The following is a 14,552-nucleotide window of genomic DNA, read 5'->3' on the forward strand; positions in this document are numbered from 1 at the left end:
AAGTACAAGAGAAAATGAATAAAATTTTACTTCCAAGTGCAGCAAACTGAGCTTTTCAGGGGACATGCAACACAACAATTGGGTAAAATGTTTCTGAACTACTAAGCTCTTAGCTCTAATGCTGATCAATGCAAAAAACTTCCGCTTGTCTTCCCATTACTGCTACTTATTATTGGCTATCGGTTCCAAGAAATTAACATTAGTCAAAAGGACAGCCATATAAGTCAACAGTCTTGCACCAAGTCACACACACACTATGGAATAGTCTGTCTTTTTGAACACTCATAATTTATAAGACATTACACCTGGCCTCCATTAACAGATTTGTATTGAGTTGTGAAAAAGTCGGTTTGCCAATTTCACCCGATTTACGTTATCTGCCCAACTTATATTTAGCTTGTCAGATGCATCAAAGTATAACAGGTTTAGATTTATGGTGTTTATCTCCCTTTATGCCCGTTATATAAAAGGACATTAAACACAGACCTTTGTAACGTCAGTATTGGCAGCCTAGCTTGCTAATGGGCACCTTAATGGGTAATGCACTGCACAAGAGAACGGCCATTGTTCAGCTGTGCCACCTCATTTAATCCCTCTCATTTGAGCGCAATAATCACTAAACTGTCTCTGAATGGGTCGGGATCTCTTATATTGATAATAATGACCACCAAGCAATCCACTTGACCTTCTACAGCGAGAGCAGACCGCAGAGGCGTGGAGCATAAGTGTACTCCGGACTGGCCACTAGACCGCTCGTCAGATACAAAGCAGCGCGCTTTGCTGCTAAAATGACCTCCATCTTTGGTGCTTAGCTTCCCCTGAACTGCAGTTACACTGCCAAACCAACTGAAAATGTTCATTTGTGAAAAGGTTTGCCATTTCCCCAATACAGCTTGCATATCTTACAGCACATACGTATAAAGTAAGGCTGTGTTTACCTTTGTAATGCAAGTTATTTAGCTTTTAGCACTTTCCTGCATATATTTTTCTAACATAGACATAGATAAATTGATACCAGCCATGAGTTTCTTCACCGAGACAGCACAAAGGTACACCAATGCACACAAAACACTTTGTCCTGACCTGTGCAACCTTGTCTACTTTTGGACCTTGTTCAAATACTTCAGTGGGACTTACAAAATTGCTTTCACAAACAAGGTTAAGTGCTTCTGAGGAACACGGCTATAAAATCCATTATGGAAAGAATTGGGCTCTTGAATTTCAAGCATCAGACTTTGAAATTTAAGAAACTGTAATAAATAAAACTACATTTGAAAAACTTTTGGCAATACAAATTTATTATCAATACAAAAACAGAAAACACTGAAAGTGTACCACTGAGAACCAGCTCCAGAGATTGGTTTACCTGGTCACCATCATTCGACAGTTGCTCCACTAAAGGAGCCTGTAGTTCCACAGGAGCTTGACTTCAAAACACAGAGGATGCCTGGAGAACGGTGTGTGTGTGTCAGTGAGTACTGTGTATCAGTGTATATGAACAAGATGATCCTGCCCTGTGCCCTCGCTCACAGTGTGTGTGTGTGTGTGTCAGTGAGTACTGTATATCAGTGTATATGAACGAGATGGTCCTGCCCTGTGCCCTCTCTCACAGTGTGTGTGTGTCAGTGAGTACAGTGTATCAGTGTATATGAACAAGATGGTCCTGCCCTGTGCCCACTCACAGTGTGTGAGTGTGTGTGTGTACTGTATATAAGTGTATATGAACAAGATGGTCCTGCCCTGTGCCCCCTCTCACAGTGTGTGTGTGTGTACTGTATATAAGTGTATATGAACAAGATGGGCTTGCCCTGTGCCCACTCTCACAGCGTGTCCAGGGACTGCAGCCTCCTTTCAGAAAAGAAGCGGTGTGTCTCTCGGGCAGAGCTCTGGCCCTTCGCAAAGTAGGACAGCATGGAGGAGCAGTTCATCCGAGCAGCAGCCTTCTCTCCATCCTCCTCGTCATCGTCCCTGAACACACACACACACACACACACACACACACACACACACACACACACACACACACACACACACACACACACACACACACACACACACACACACACACACACACACACACACACACACGGCAGAATACCATGTTGAAGTCCAGGTTTCAAAACATTTTAACATTACCACAACCCCTCTCCACCCCTGTCCCACCCAGGACATTGTTTACACACTTTGATTTACTGCATGTTACGTTAGCATCAGGGCTGGTTGCTCGCTGAAGAGAAGCAGTAGAGTAGAGACCAGAGACAACCTATAACCTAGTGGTTAAGGTTGACTGGGACCTTGGTGGTTCAAGCCCCATTATAGCCACAATAACATCAGGGCAGCTGTTGGGCCCTTGAGCAAGTCCCTTAACCACACAATGCACCAGGGGGACTGGCCCCTGCTTAGTCTAATCAACTGTAAGTCACTTTGGATAAAAACATCAGATAAATAACTGATGTAATATAATGCGATATACCATACTGTAATATTCCCGTTCCCCCAGCCTCATCATCCCCTTCGCTCCCTCCTCCTCCTCCTCACCAGTGAACTGCCACAGCCTTGTCGTCCAGGAGGGTCCTCGTGGTGCTCCAGCTGAAGCGCACAAACTGCGGGTACCCAAACACCGGGTCCAGGTACTTCTGCAGCCAGCTCTTCGTCTTTGGGTCTGCAGAGAGATCAACATCCCATCACACGTCCTTAGAGACAAGTGTGTGAACATGTGGCGTAAGTGCACAGGAGTGTGAAGATGTAGCGTAAATGCACAGGAGTGTGTACATGTAGTGTGAGAGCACAGGAGTGTGTACATGTAGTGTGAGAGCACAGGAGTGTGTACATGTAGTGTGAGAGCACAGGAGTGTGTACATGTAGTGTGAGTGCACAGGAGAGTGAACATTAAGTCAAAGTGCTCAGGTGGGTATGGGTGGAAAATGCTAACCATTAGGATATCCTGAGCCATATTTAAGGTCCACATCAACAAGGTCTTCCACAAACTTCCAGGAGTTCACCGCATGGTCCCTGGCAACCTGAAACATGTTAAGCATGGTTACTGCAGAAATTACATCACTACATAAATGCCGTAATTTTGTGGCAAAACTGCAAATCTGGATTTTATTATTGGCATATGCAGAAAGAAATGTAGTCATTTATGCCGACAAATGACAATAAAATATCAAAAGCCTGAGTTAGCCCAACACATTCCAGCTCCAAAACGGACGGAAACATGCCAAGACAACACTGCCACTCTCAGGACATACCAGTGAACTACATATCCCACAAACCATTTATTTTTTGGAAAAGAAAAGAAAATTCAGATTTTTTAAAATAAATGAGTCCACTGAATTATGCAAATCTTCAACTAAAGTGGAGGGCCCAGTATCTGGCCTATGAGTAGCATGTTCATGGTAGTAGCCGTGGCTAAACTAAAACACGAGGGTAAGGTTGCCAGTCAGGATTATGGAGGATTTGGATTAAGAAGCAAGGACAGGGTTCAGGGCTTCATTTTGAGCATAGAGGAAATGACCAATGGCTGCTCTGGAGTGGTTCCAAGGAGACGTCCTTTTATGGACCCCTGATAACCCGCTGGCACCATACAGCGGCCATGCTTCACCCACGCGCATCCATTAGCAGCTCAATGCCAACGGTGCGGCTATGTTATCACTTGAATTATTGTGAAAGAATACGTTATATATAATATTACATTACATTACAGTAGCCATTTAGCAGACGCTCTTATCCAGAGCGACGTACAATAAAGTGTAAATCAGAACCAGGGACAATTTCGTTGAAGACCCTAGAGGAAAGTACAGTTCCAAGTCCAAGAGTGATCACATAGTTAAACTAGAAACCCTTGAAGAATAAATCAACTTTCAAAGTAGCACACCACGGTTGGCAGCTAAAATACCCTGAATACTCAAATAATTATACACAAGTGCAATTACTACCTATAGCATACACATAGCTTACATGGCTAATTATAGTCTGGTGGTCATCACTGGTCAATGTCTTCAGATCATAGGGGACTTGCATTCCATATTTTGCAAATAAAACATTAATAAATACAAGCAAATATGCATAAGTCTGTATACTCAAAAACCACTTAGTTAACACATCAATAAGTGCCTAGTTGTTGTGTAAACGTTCTTTTTGTCCTGTGGCTCCAACACTCTGCCCTACTGCTTCACAACCCAACTCATGTCTCCTTTATGTAGGGGACCATGGCATAGCCCAGGGGCTGCACAACAAGAGTCCTTCCAGGATTTTGTGCCAATTTCTGCTCTTAATTATTTCATTAGTCATATCTTGACCTGGCATTTGTATATGCACCATCTCCAGCCTACTGTGCTCAAGTATAGGAGTGAAAAACAGTGTAATTTATAAACCGTCAGAAAACTGAGACTAAGGTAATTGGTTGGAACAAAAGCCAGCACACAGACCATCGTTCAGACTGAAGGGTCTCACCTTGGCACAGATGCTGGCAGCACTGACGATGGGAAAGAGTGAGTCAGCTTTGGGCCGCACGGTCACCTCCACCCCAGGGAACCTCTGGGACAGCTTGTCCTGGTACTTCTCCGCTGGGCCCACAGTGTCCACAAACACCTGGGCCGGAGCGAAAATGACATGCAAGAGGGAACGAGAAGAGCAAACATGGCTTGCTGAACAGACAAAATAAAAACAGACCTAGAATTAATTTATGAATAACATATTTCATCACATGATCCAATTGGTGTGAATGAAATACCCCTTGATGTCATTACCTCTTTGAGCTGCACACCGCAATCCAGGGCATACTGCACCAAGCCAATGGCTGCATCATGGGACAGCGCGTTCAGATTGTACTTTGTCCTGGGAGAGATCAAGGACAAGTGGCATCAGCACCGAGCAGCTGAGACGTATTGATATGGCAGATACTGATGACTGTGTGGCAGCTCCAGCTGCAGCTCTGCCTTTCTACATAGCTGTGGAGACACACAACTCCATGTTTCTCCAAAGCTGTGGAGACACACAACTCCATGCTTCTCCATAGCTGTGGAGACACACAACTCCATGTTTCTCCATAGCTCAGGACACACACAACTCCATGCTTCTCCATAGCTGTGGAGACACACAACTCCATGTTTCTCCATAGCTCAGGAGACACACAACTCCATGTTTCTCCAAAGCTGTGGAGACACACAACTCCATGTTTCTCCAAAGCTGTGGAGACACACAACTCCATGTTTCTCCATAGCTCAGGAGACACACACCTCCATGTTTCTCCATAGCTCGGTAGACACACAACTCCATGTTTCTCCATAGCTCAGGAGACACACACCTCCATGTTTCTCCATAGTTGTGGAGACACACATCCCCATGTACCTCCATAGCTGTGGAGAAACGCATCTCCATGTTTCTCCATAGCTCAGGAGACACACATCTCCGTGTTTCTCCATAGTTGTGGAGACACACATCCCCATGTTTCTCCATAGCTGTGGAGTATGTGCAGTACCTCTGGAGCATGCTGGTGGAGATGGTGTTGGGGGAAAGGATCTGCAGGGCCCAGCCCACAAAACCCTTTGCCTCATCCAGCTTCTGGAAGAGATTCTCCCGCTCAACTTCTGTCAGTGTCTTCGAATCTGAAAGCAAGCAGAATTACACAGTTCTCAGCGATGGGAATGAAAACCAGGTCCATTGCTTCACTCCCAGATGAAAGCTAAGAGCCCTCTCTCATCATCAGAGGCATTAATGCCAACAGTCAGCAGGAAGGCTTGCAATTAGTCATTAAATAAAATCAATCGTCAAAGTTGAGGTTTCCTTTTCTTTTTAATTCACCTTCTTGCTCTGGTCAAGTAAGGGACGAGAGTGACAATATACAGAAATACAATTACTCGGGCTGTATGAGAAGTGTCGGTAAGCTGACCTGCAACTTTCAGCTCTTTCAGATCCTCCTTCCTGTCAATGGGGCAGAAACATATCCCATAAACCATGGGCCCTGCAGCAAACAGAACAACAGCAACAAATTAGCCAATATACACCATCACCCTGCTCAAATCATATTTTTATCCCCTCCAAACAGTCCAGCTGAAACATCTGAATGTATTTATGAAAGCACAGAGCTTCTTAAAAAAAAAAAAAATAATAATAATAATAATAATAAAAATAAATAAATAAAACCTTTCGCACTTCTGAACTAAACTGTGGTACCCAATTGCTGGCTTGTACTCAAAGCCGACTGACAACTCTCCCCGTTCTCAGTAATTTACTATTATACAGTACTTAGAAAATGCTGCCATCTATTGACAACTGTTTAGAATACTCAAATACTCAAAAAGCACATTATTCCATATTGATTACAAATTAGTTTGCATCATTCCGAAGGGATGCCTGAAACCTAGCTAGATAGTCATGTAAATGCAGATAACACTGAAGGTGTACTACAATGCCTATGCCTCCAGACATGACCATGAATACCATAGTATAGCATGTAAAATATTATGATCATGACTGATAAGTGTGCCAAATACACAGGACGTACATTACACAAGTTAAGGTATTTCCATAGACTAGGGGTGTGCCCCACTTGATCAGAATTGAACAGCAATGCCGATTTCAACCAGGATGCATATTCAGACAAATCAAGAGGCACTCTGCTGTAGAAATAAATTGATTTGATTGGTGTATGTTAAATATGTTTTCACTGAAGACTCGAGGGACTTTCTCGTTCCATCTAGGAGGGGCCGGTGCACCCATCACAAATGGGATAGGATTTTAGCTAGGCTCAGTTGAGTTTAGAGGTAGTCAGTGGGGACGAACAGTAAAAAAAAATGACTAGCTACTTTATAGCTCACCAAGCACAGGTCCTCTGCCCGCCTCGTCAATGCCCAGGCAGCAGTCTCTTGTCCGGCAGATGTCCGGAATGGCGGAGGACAGGCGGCAGCTGACAGAGTTGTCAGCTTCAAAGTCACTGAGATCCATTGCACGCTATCTGTTGTTTAGATCGCACCCATCAACTGAGGGTGACAGGGCAAAATGTAAGCCAACATTAGCAAACGAGAGGCCAGAATTCTATGAAGTGCATAAATGAAGCCCCTCCGTAGCGAGTCAAATTACGAAGCTAGTAACGTTTGACCTGTCGCAGCCTTCGGCCAATTGGTCACTTTAGCGAGTTAGCTAGGCAAGTAGCTAGTAACCATAGCTGACTTTAACTAGCCACAACCGTTTATCATTGTGTATTTTGGAGGATATGTGTAGCTGGTTAACAATCTGTAACGTACGCGCAACAACATAATAATTCAACACTGTATTGTTCTTTAACGCTAACACAACTAAATGGATAGATAACCTAGTACCGAGGTAATTAACTTTAGGCCAGCTCGATAATATTAATATGCCAATTCCGACGATGATGTTGAGTACATATATTCGTGATATTTAGCTAGCTACCTGACTACATTATGCAGTAATAGGCAGTTTGCTAACTATCGTTGGCTTTGCTGTCGCTAATCCAGACCAGCACACTGGTCTCGACATTAGCCAACTAGCCTGGCAAGTCTTGTTCTTGATATTGATAATCTTGTCTGGTAATTTAGCTAAAAAAAAAAAAATTACGCAACTACTACGAAAGTGAAGCAAGTTTTTAAACTGGCGCTTTGTGGGCTCACGTTTGAAGCCTGTAAAATGTTAGTTAGTAAACACTTTAATACTCACGTTTCCTGTCTGCAAAGTGTTTTGATTTGGCGCGCCGACTCATTCAACTTCAACCTTTAACCTTTCAGAGATCCGAAATGCCACACAAATGTGCGTGCAACTCAACTGAAGTGGCCAACAACATTTTACAACAAATATTAATGTTATTAACAAGTGCATGATTAATAATACATTTTAGCCTGTGAATTAAAAAATGTTATACGACATTTTGAGACCTAAAAATGCATTCACTGTTGACTGCTAGCTAGATGGTTGAATACAGCTGGTGTGTTTTCTTGTCATTATAACAAACGACAGTAATATTTCTTAAACCACGAGTAGCGACAAATGCGCAGATATTAAATTAGGTGAAAAGTTTACAACTGTAGGATTTGTGGCATGCGCATTGAACTCCAAACATTCAACCTCATAACTCATTCTCGCGGGAAGTTCTGGGACGTGTTTTTTTTACACAGCGTGAGCGTGAACGGGTCAGCGTAAGGTTGCACCGGGGTTTTATGCACGTTACTAGAAGAACTTCTTTCTTAGTTGCTGTGAGGAGACCATAGAAGAGGAGACAAGTCAAGTGCGCAGTGCCGTGTTTGCAAAGATTTGCGCAGAGGATCTCGATCAGACAACTCTGAAATGTGAGTTATTTTCTGCTATGGAATGTATTTGTCTGCGTAGCAATATGTTTTTTATATTTTTTTTATATATATATACACAGGGAATTTATCGTTATTTAGATTGTATCTGAGAGGCGCTGTAAGGCAATTAGCCTATTCTGAGAGAGGCTGCACGACGGCACATTGCAAAGATTAGACAAAAGAAAAAGATTGAGTGGGTTTTTTTCTCATCCCCACTGCTGATTGTCTTGGAATTGGAAATGCATTTTAACTAGCTGTGGATATTTTGGTTGAGATCGGCAACAACAGCACAAAACCTCACTAGGCTCTAATTGGCTTTGTGGATTCCATATAATGTAGCTAGGAATATTAACGTTACGGCTTAGCATTTCTTATGTTTTAGAACCGTTAAGAGTTTAAAGGCTTATCTAAATGTACCAAGCATTAATGTTTTTATTTTATTTTTAAAAATCTTTTTCCAGGTGTAAAAATAGCCTAATAACAACGCTGTGGTGATGCGTTGGAGTTTGACTACTTCATGTAATTCATAGTAGCTTGATGGAACAAAGAGCTTATTTAGTTATTTGCTGAGTCATTCACGTCAGAAGACCGGTACATAAGCAGATTTTTAAATCTCTGTACTTTCTTATATTTATGTCGATTTACACTCAGATGATTGGTTATTTAACAGAATACATTAAACATAGTTTTGGGATATTATAGTACATATTAGCTTCTGTTTTAGCATTGTTCATCATGAAAGCCAGACGTTTTAACAAGAAAAATGGCCAATAGAATGTTATAATCCCCAAAGGCCGTGCATTAATGCACATTACTCAGGATGTGAAAGGTCACTGCTTTTTGTCAAGCTGCGGAACAACTGACTTGCATGTGACTGCCTTAGTTTTGCTTCTCTAAGCCTGTAGAATGTTAAGGGTTAAGGGGCATACCAGGCAAATTTTCTGACCTTGAATCCAAGTGGGGTTTTTCACCAATCGCTGGCCCTGAACTGAGCTCACATTCAACACACAGCTAGTTGGCTATCTTGACTGTATTGTCAGTAACATCTAATAATGCAGGGGGGAAAAAAACATTGAGTCTGTCAGTATCATTGACAAAAATACGATCGGAATCAATTTCATGAAAAGGTAGACCTGTAGCTGTTGCAACAGCATAGTGTGCTTCTTGAAGTTGCCTCCAAACTGGTACCTGATTTAGAAAGCTGGGAGGGTGGCCTAATGCTAGTCAAGCCTGTTTAATCCATCCATTGTTCACAGTTGTCATCATCACTATGTCTGCCGGGAACGCCAAGATCGGACAGCCTGCCCCCCAGTTCAAAGCCACTGCTGTAGTGGATGGGCAGTTTAAAGACATCCAGCTGTCTGACTACAAAGGTAAGTGTCTTAATGTGCTGAATGCGGGATGGGATCCCATCTTGGATTTGGGCATGCCCTTAAGTGTCAGTCCATTCAGTTTCAATGTGGATGAGGCAGAAGAAAGTGCAAAGCTCTCCCAGCATCTCCACTTCTCTTCTCTTTCTGCGCTGTGCAGGAAAGTATGTGGTGCTGTTCTTCTACCCACTGGACTTCACCTTTGTGTGTCCCACTGAGATCGTGGCCTTCAGCGACCGGGCGGAGGACTTCCGCAAGATCGGCTGTGAGGTCATCGGCGCGTCCGTTGACTCGCACTTCAGCCACCTGGCTTGGTGAGATGATGGGGGATTTGGTGGGGGAGTTGTTGACCCTTTCTGTCCTAAGTTCAATATGAACTGGCTCCATCCAAATCCCAAGGGTTTTTTGCTTTGGTTGAGAAAATTGAGGAGATTGAGAATTTACTAGGGTTTTAATAGGGGCTCAACCCAATAGTAGAGCAGTCATTTTGATTGGTTGAAAAGGTACACGGTCGAGAGTGCCATATGCAAGGGCCCGAATGGGACTTTGAAGAGCACATCTTTGTTTTATGCGGCAGGCACTGTTGCCTGTTCAAACCAATTAACTGTAAACATGTATTTACATTAAAAATAATAAGACTATTATAGTAACTATAAGACTCATAAGATGTTGAAGATTGGTGGGATTAATTATTGTGACTAATACAAAATCAAACGGCTAATCTTTATTCAAAATACAGTGGTCTCATGTTCCTGTTTATTCTCCTTTGCTTGTTGCTGGCGTCTGCACACACACCTTTGCTGGTCTTTCTCAAAGATGCTCAAAATAAAACAATTTGCTACACATCAATATAATGGAAATAATTGTTTAATTCATCAAACATAGGCTAACTGTTACACATACCATGAAGCCAGCTCCCACAAGAAATAATAGTTTGTTGCTGGAGATCAGATACCATTTTAAAAAATTGTGCTGTCCACTCTGTACCGAGTTATGTAGAAAGAAATCCCCTTTTTATCCTCTGGAGGTTATTTTTTTCACTAGCCTACTTTTCATTCGCCCTGTTTAGCGCCCACCATGTATCGACCACCAGTAAAAATATACAGTGCCTTCAGAAGTATTTGCAAAACCTTCTAAAAACATGTTTTCACTTTGTCATCGTGGGTTATTGAGTGTAGATTGATGAGCGAAAATTGCCATTTTAATTCATTTAAAATGAAATCTACAACACGGTGTGCAAAAAGTGACGGGGTCTGAATACTTTCTGAAGCCAGTGTACAGTTGCAGCCTAGCTATGACTTGGCTCTTGAGTTGTAAACGTGCGCCTGCTGGCGTCTCATTTCTGAGGCTCCCCCCATCCTGTTTATCTCCCTCCCTTGTCTCGTTGACCTGGTGGACTCTGATAAGGCCCAGTGTTTGAACTGACTGACAGTGTTGGCTAACTGGCAGTCTTTGATATAGAGAAAGTGTAACGGTCACTTCTCTATCACCACTGCCATAATTCCGTAAACTTTGAAACAATTTTGGAATTTTATATGTATAGTTGCATATATATTAAGGCCCTTGAACTAGCTGATGAGGAACCTTTGGTCCAGAAAAAGCATTTGTCTATCTGTACCAGCAGAATTAGGTAATTGTGGAATCCTATTTTTATAAGTCTAGTTGTATGTCAATATGTAGTTTAAAACACCCAATAGCTTGTATTGTGATGAGAAATATCATTGTTTGTGAAACACACCTTGAAATCCTCAAGTAAAAAAATTAACTTGCCTATCCATGAATAATTACTGTGCTCCATTGTTGTGAACCTTTGCTATAAGACTGCCGTACAGTGTCCCATTTTCTCTGCTCCTTCTGTTCTGTCCTCATATAAGCTGTTAACCCTCCCCCCTTCTTCTCAAACTGCTGTTCAACTGACACAAATAAGCCCGCCCCAGACGGTACCAAACGCTCTGTACAAGTCTCCCCACTGCTCCCCACCCAATTTCCTGGTTGTTTTAACTATGTTTGAATGTGATGCTATAACTCTGCTTGTACTCTGCCTAGTTCTAAAAACATGTACCACTGCGTTTTATTTTTCCATGACCGTAAATCTGTATATTTTTTCTATTCAAACACTGAAAAAAAGAACCATGTCCATCAAGCTTAACAGTTGGAGATGTAAATTTGTGATTGATGTTAAGTCTTTATTCAACAATGTATGTATTGCCCTTATGTCCTAATGTCTTTTCACATCAATGATTGAATTATTGGTTGGGACTCCCTATTGGGTGTTCCCTATTGCATGTCTCTATAAATGAAGCTCTTCTGGCAAAGTTACTCTGATGAAGGCCTAGTGCTGAAACGTCAGCACGCGTGCCAATAAAGTGGTGTGCAGGCCCTCTCTGGCTTTCTGGTTGTTTTAACTGCCATCTACATGATTTACTGTCACTCGGTTCAGTATTGTGAATAATATAGACATTTATTGAATAAACAAGGAGTGGCATCTAAGACTTAAGAGACTTGCCAGAGACTGTAAGAACCGGTTTATTTGGTTTGTTGACTGAGACGTGCCACGTGTTCACAGCAGGATTTACACCAGGGCGTGCAGCTCTTCCCAGTGCCCGGTACAAGCACAGCTTAAGTTAGGGTCAGCTTATGCTAGGTAACTGTACATCTTTGCTCTGGTGGAAAACGGTGAAGGAATTGTTCTTTGCCTTTATTATGCTTTTTCACCGTTCAGCTGGTTTCCCTCTTTCTCCGATTCACCAAGGGGCGGGATAGGGTGAGGGAGAGCAGGACTAGGAGCTGCTGCTTGCCTTGGACAGCTCTCGACGTCCAGGCAGCTGTGTGCCCCTCTGAGTTATCACATTGCCTGGTGTTTTCAGCCCATCGCCGCTGTGTCGTTGACCCAATCGATAAGGATCTTGTGTGATGTCAGTTGCAACATCCATATGTGCCCTCTCTCTGTAGGATCAACACTCCCAGGAAGCAGGGGGGTCTGGGGCCCATGAAAATCCCTCTTGTTGCTGACCTGACCAAGTCCATCTCCCAGGACTACGGGGTTCTGAAGGAGGATGATGGCATTGCCTACAGGTCCGTATTGCACTCAACTCTGAGGCTTCATCCTGGGTTTGCTGCACATGAAATGTCTAGTGTGTATTCAACTCTAAAGGAGTGCATATGATTACAATAAGGATCATGGGTACTCTGTAAGAGCTGATTCACCACTGCATTTTACTGTGTGGACTTTTACTATTTACTGCTGTTACCGGTTTTTGCTGATGGCTTGCCTGAACCTCTATGTATGGAAAAAAGTGCCCAAATGTACATTGTAAATTTACAAAGGCTCTGTGCAAACAGACATTTCTGGTTTAGGTGTACATTTACAGAAGGGTTTTCATCTGAACTTGTGTGTCTAATGTCCAACTGTATGCGTTACTGCATTTGCTGGATTACAGTTGTGCATGGGTGGTAAAACACGATGTGTCCAAAGTATTTCACCTCCTTTCTTACCATCAATCCCCCTTTGACCGTTCACACTCGGCTCTGTCTCTTCTCTGTGTAGGGGTCTGTTTGTGATTGATAATAAGGGCCTGCTCAGGCAGATCACCATCAATGACTTGCCTGTGGGACGCTGTGTGGATGAGACCCTCAGGCTGGTGCAGGCCTTCCAGCACACCGACAAGTATGGAGAAGGTGAGCTAGTGGGAGTGTTGGGTATCGGTTTAACATTTTTCTGAAGGTGATCTAGGTATTAAAGCGTTCGTGTTGGTCACTTGTTATTCCCTTGATTTATCTCTGAAACCTAGAGCCATTTCATCTCTCCTTTTTAACATTGTTAAATATTTTTTCCATGGTAGCTTGTAATGTAAAATTATTTACATACTGTATAGGTTTTCCCTCCCAGGAAAATCTTAAGCATGTTTTATGGAGTGTACTGGCTTCCTACTGGTTTCCTAGAAATCTATGAAAGCTGGCTTAAGCACTGTAAAATGTTTCTGTGTCTTTAAATGAAAAACACATGTTGCTTCCTGTGTACAGTGTGTCCAGCTGGCTGGAAGCCTGGCAGTGACACCATTATTCCTGACGTGCAGAAGAGCAAGGAGTTCTTCTCCAAGCAGAACTGATCCCATCCAGCCTCAGCCAGTCTGTTTGTCTCCATTCTCTTCTGAGCTTTGTGGTTTAGGCACTTACTGCAGTTTATTGTCATTTGCTCTTTAATTACCGTCAAGTTCTTAATGCCACCAAATTCAAATGTCATTTCTAAGCACTTCATTCAAACTCACTATAGTCTGGCATCAGTATCATGTATAAATAAGCTGTATTTGAGTTCTTAAAAGTCCCAAGCACTGAAAGTATTTCTGTTTTTATTTAAATGTTAAGAATGTTGAATATTTTGTACCTGACAATTGTTCAGTAATTGGTCGATCAAATGAAGGCAGTGAAAGTAATGCAAATGTCTAATGAATAAATCTGAAAGGATTGCAAGGCTTTGCGATGGTTTTACTCACCGATCAGTCTGTTTGGATGTCATTGTTTGTGCCAGTTGGTTACAACTGCATTTCCCAACCTGGGTGTTTCAGCTGAGTGGACTTCACCAGCTGGTGTACAATTTTGAAAACCTCTTGCCAAGTGGAGCTAGACTGGTTCTGCTCGAGACACCTCTGAGGAAAGCCAGATTGCTGTTGGAAGTGGTGTTACAAGATCAATATATGATATGACATACTTCCTAAACCTAAAAAAAAAGAAAATCTATTTGCACCAGGGGCCAATGTTTACCACAATGTCCTGTTTGTTGCCACATGGGCAGGAAGCACTTTAAAAACAAGTCGAGAGCAAAACGCTGTTTAAAAAAGAATTTCAGAATTGACATTAATGCAAGTTTTGTTAATTG

At 42.5% G+C, this 14,552-nt stretch overlaps 2 protein-coding genes across 2 annotated transcripts; one reads left to right on the top strand and one right to left on the bottom strand.

Annotated features, from left to right (window-relative positions):
• Nucleotides 1–1,277: 1,277 nt before the first annotated feature.
• rnaseh2a (ribonuclease H2, subunit A) lies at nt 1,278–8,027 on the bottom strand. Its single transcript, XM_061227324.1, has 9 exons — nt 7,681–8,027; nt 6,822–6,983; nt 5,894–5,965; nt 5,483–5,609; nt 4,752–4,839; nt 4,456–4,593; nt 2,933–3,020; nt 2,539–2,662; nt 1,278–1,968 (listed from the first exon to the last, which is right to left on the bottom strand). The coding sequence occupies exons 2-9, from the start codon at nt 6,946–6,948 to the stop codon at nt 1,821–1,823; spliced, it is 912 nt and encodes a 303-aa protein (XP_061083308.1). The 5' UTR covers nt 6,949–6,983; nt 7,681–8,027; the 3' UTR covers nt 1,278–1,820.
• Nucleotides 8,028–8,144: 117 nt separating this feature from the next.
• Nucleotides 8,145–14,146, top strand: prdx2 (peroxiredoxin 2). The gene is made up of 6 exons (XM_061227325.1): nt 8,145–8,306; nt 9,563–9,679; nt 9,837–9,990; nt 12,629–12,751; nt 13,224–13,354; nt 13,700–14,146. Exons 2-6 carry the CDS (start codon nt 9,577–9,579, stop codon nt 13,783–13,785), a joined length of 597 nt encoding a protein of 198 aa, XP_061083309.1. The 5' UTR covers nt 8,145–8,306; nt 9,563–9,576; the 3' UTR covers nt 13,786–14,146.
• Nucleotides 14,147–14,552: the final 406 nt, after the last annotated feature.

This window comes from Conger conger, chromosome 2 (genome assembly GCF_963514075.1).
Source record: "Conger conger chromosome 2, fConCon1.1, whole genome shotgun sequence".
Classification (NCBI taxonomy): domain Eukaryota; kingdom Metazoa; phylum Chordata; class Actinopteri; order Anguilliformes; family Congridae; genus Conger; species Conger conger.

Excerpts from the sequence above, each read along its gene's own strand:
- rnaseh2a (XM_061227324.1), bottom strand. The coding sequence starts at position 6,948 with ATGGATCTCAGTGACTTTGAAGCTGACAACTCTGTCAGCTGCCGCCTG. Across the intron at positions 4,594-4,751 it reads GCGGTGTGCAGCTCAAAGAG|GTGTTTGTGGACACTGTGGG; the intron begins GTAATGACATCA and ends GCTCCGGCCCAG. Across the intron at positions 2,663-2,932 it reads TGGCTCAGGATATCCTAATG|ACCCAAAGACGAAGAGCTGG; the intron begins GTTAGCATTTTC and ends ATCTCTCTGCAG.
- prdx2 (XM_061227325.1), top strand. The coding sequence starts at position 9,577 with ATGTCTGCCGGGAACGCCAAGATCGGACAGCCTGCCCCCCAGTTCAAA. Across the intron at positions 9,991-12,628 it reads CACTTCAGCCACCTGGCTTG|GATCAACACTCCCAGGAAGC; the intron begins GTGAGATGATGG and ends CTCTCTCTGTAG. Across the intron at positions 13,355-13,699 it reads CACCGACAAGTATGGAGAAG|TGTGTCCAGCTGGCTGGAAG; the intron begins GTGAGCTAGTGG and ends TCCTGTGTACAG.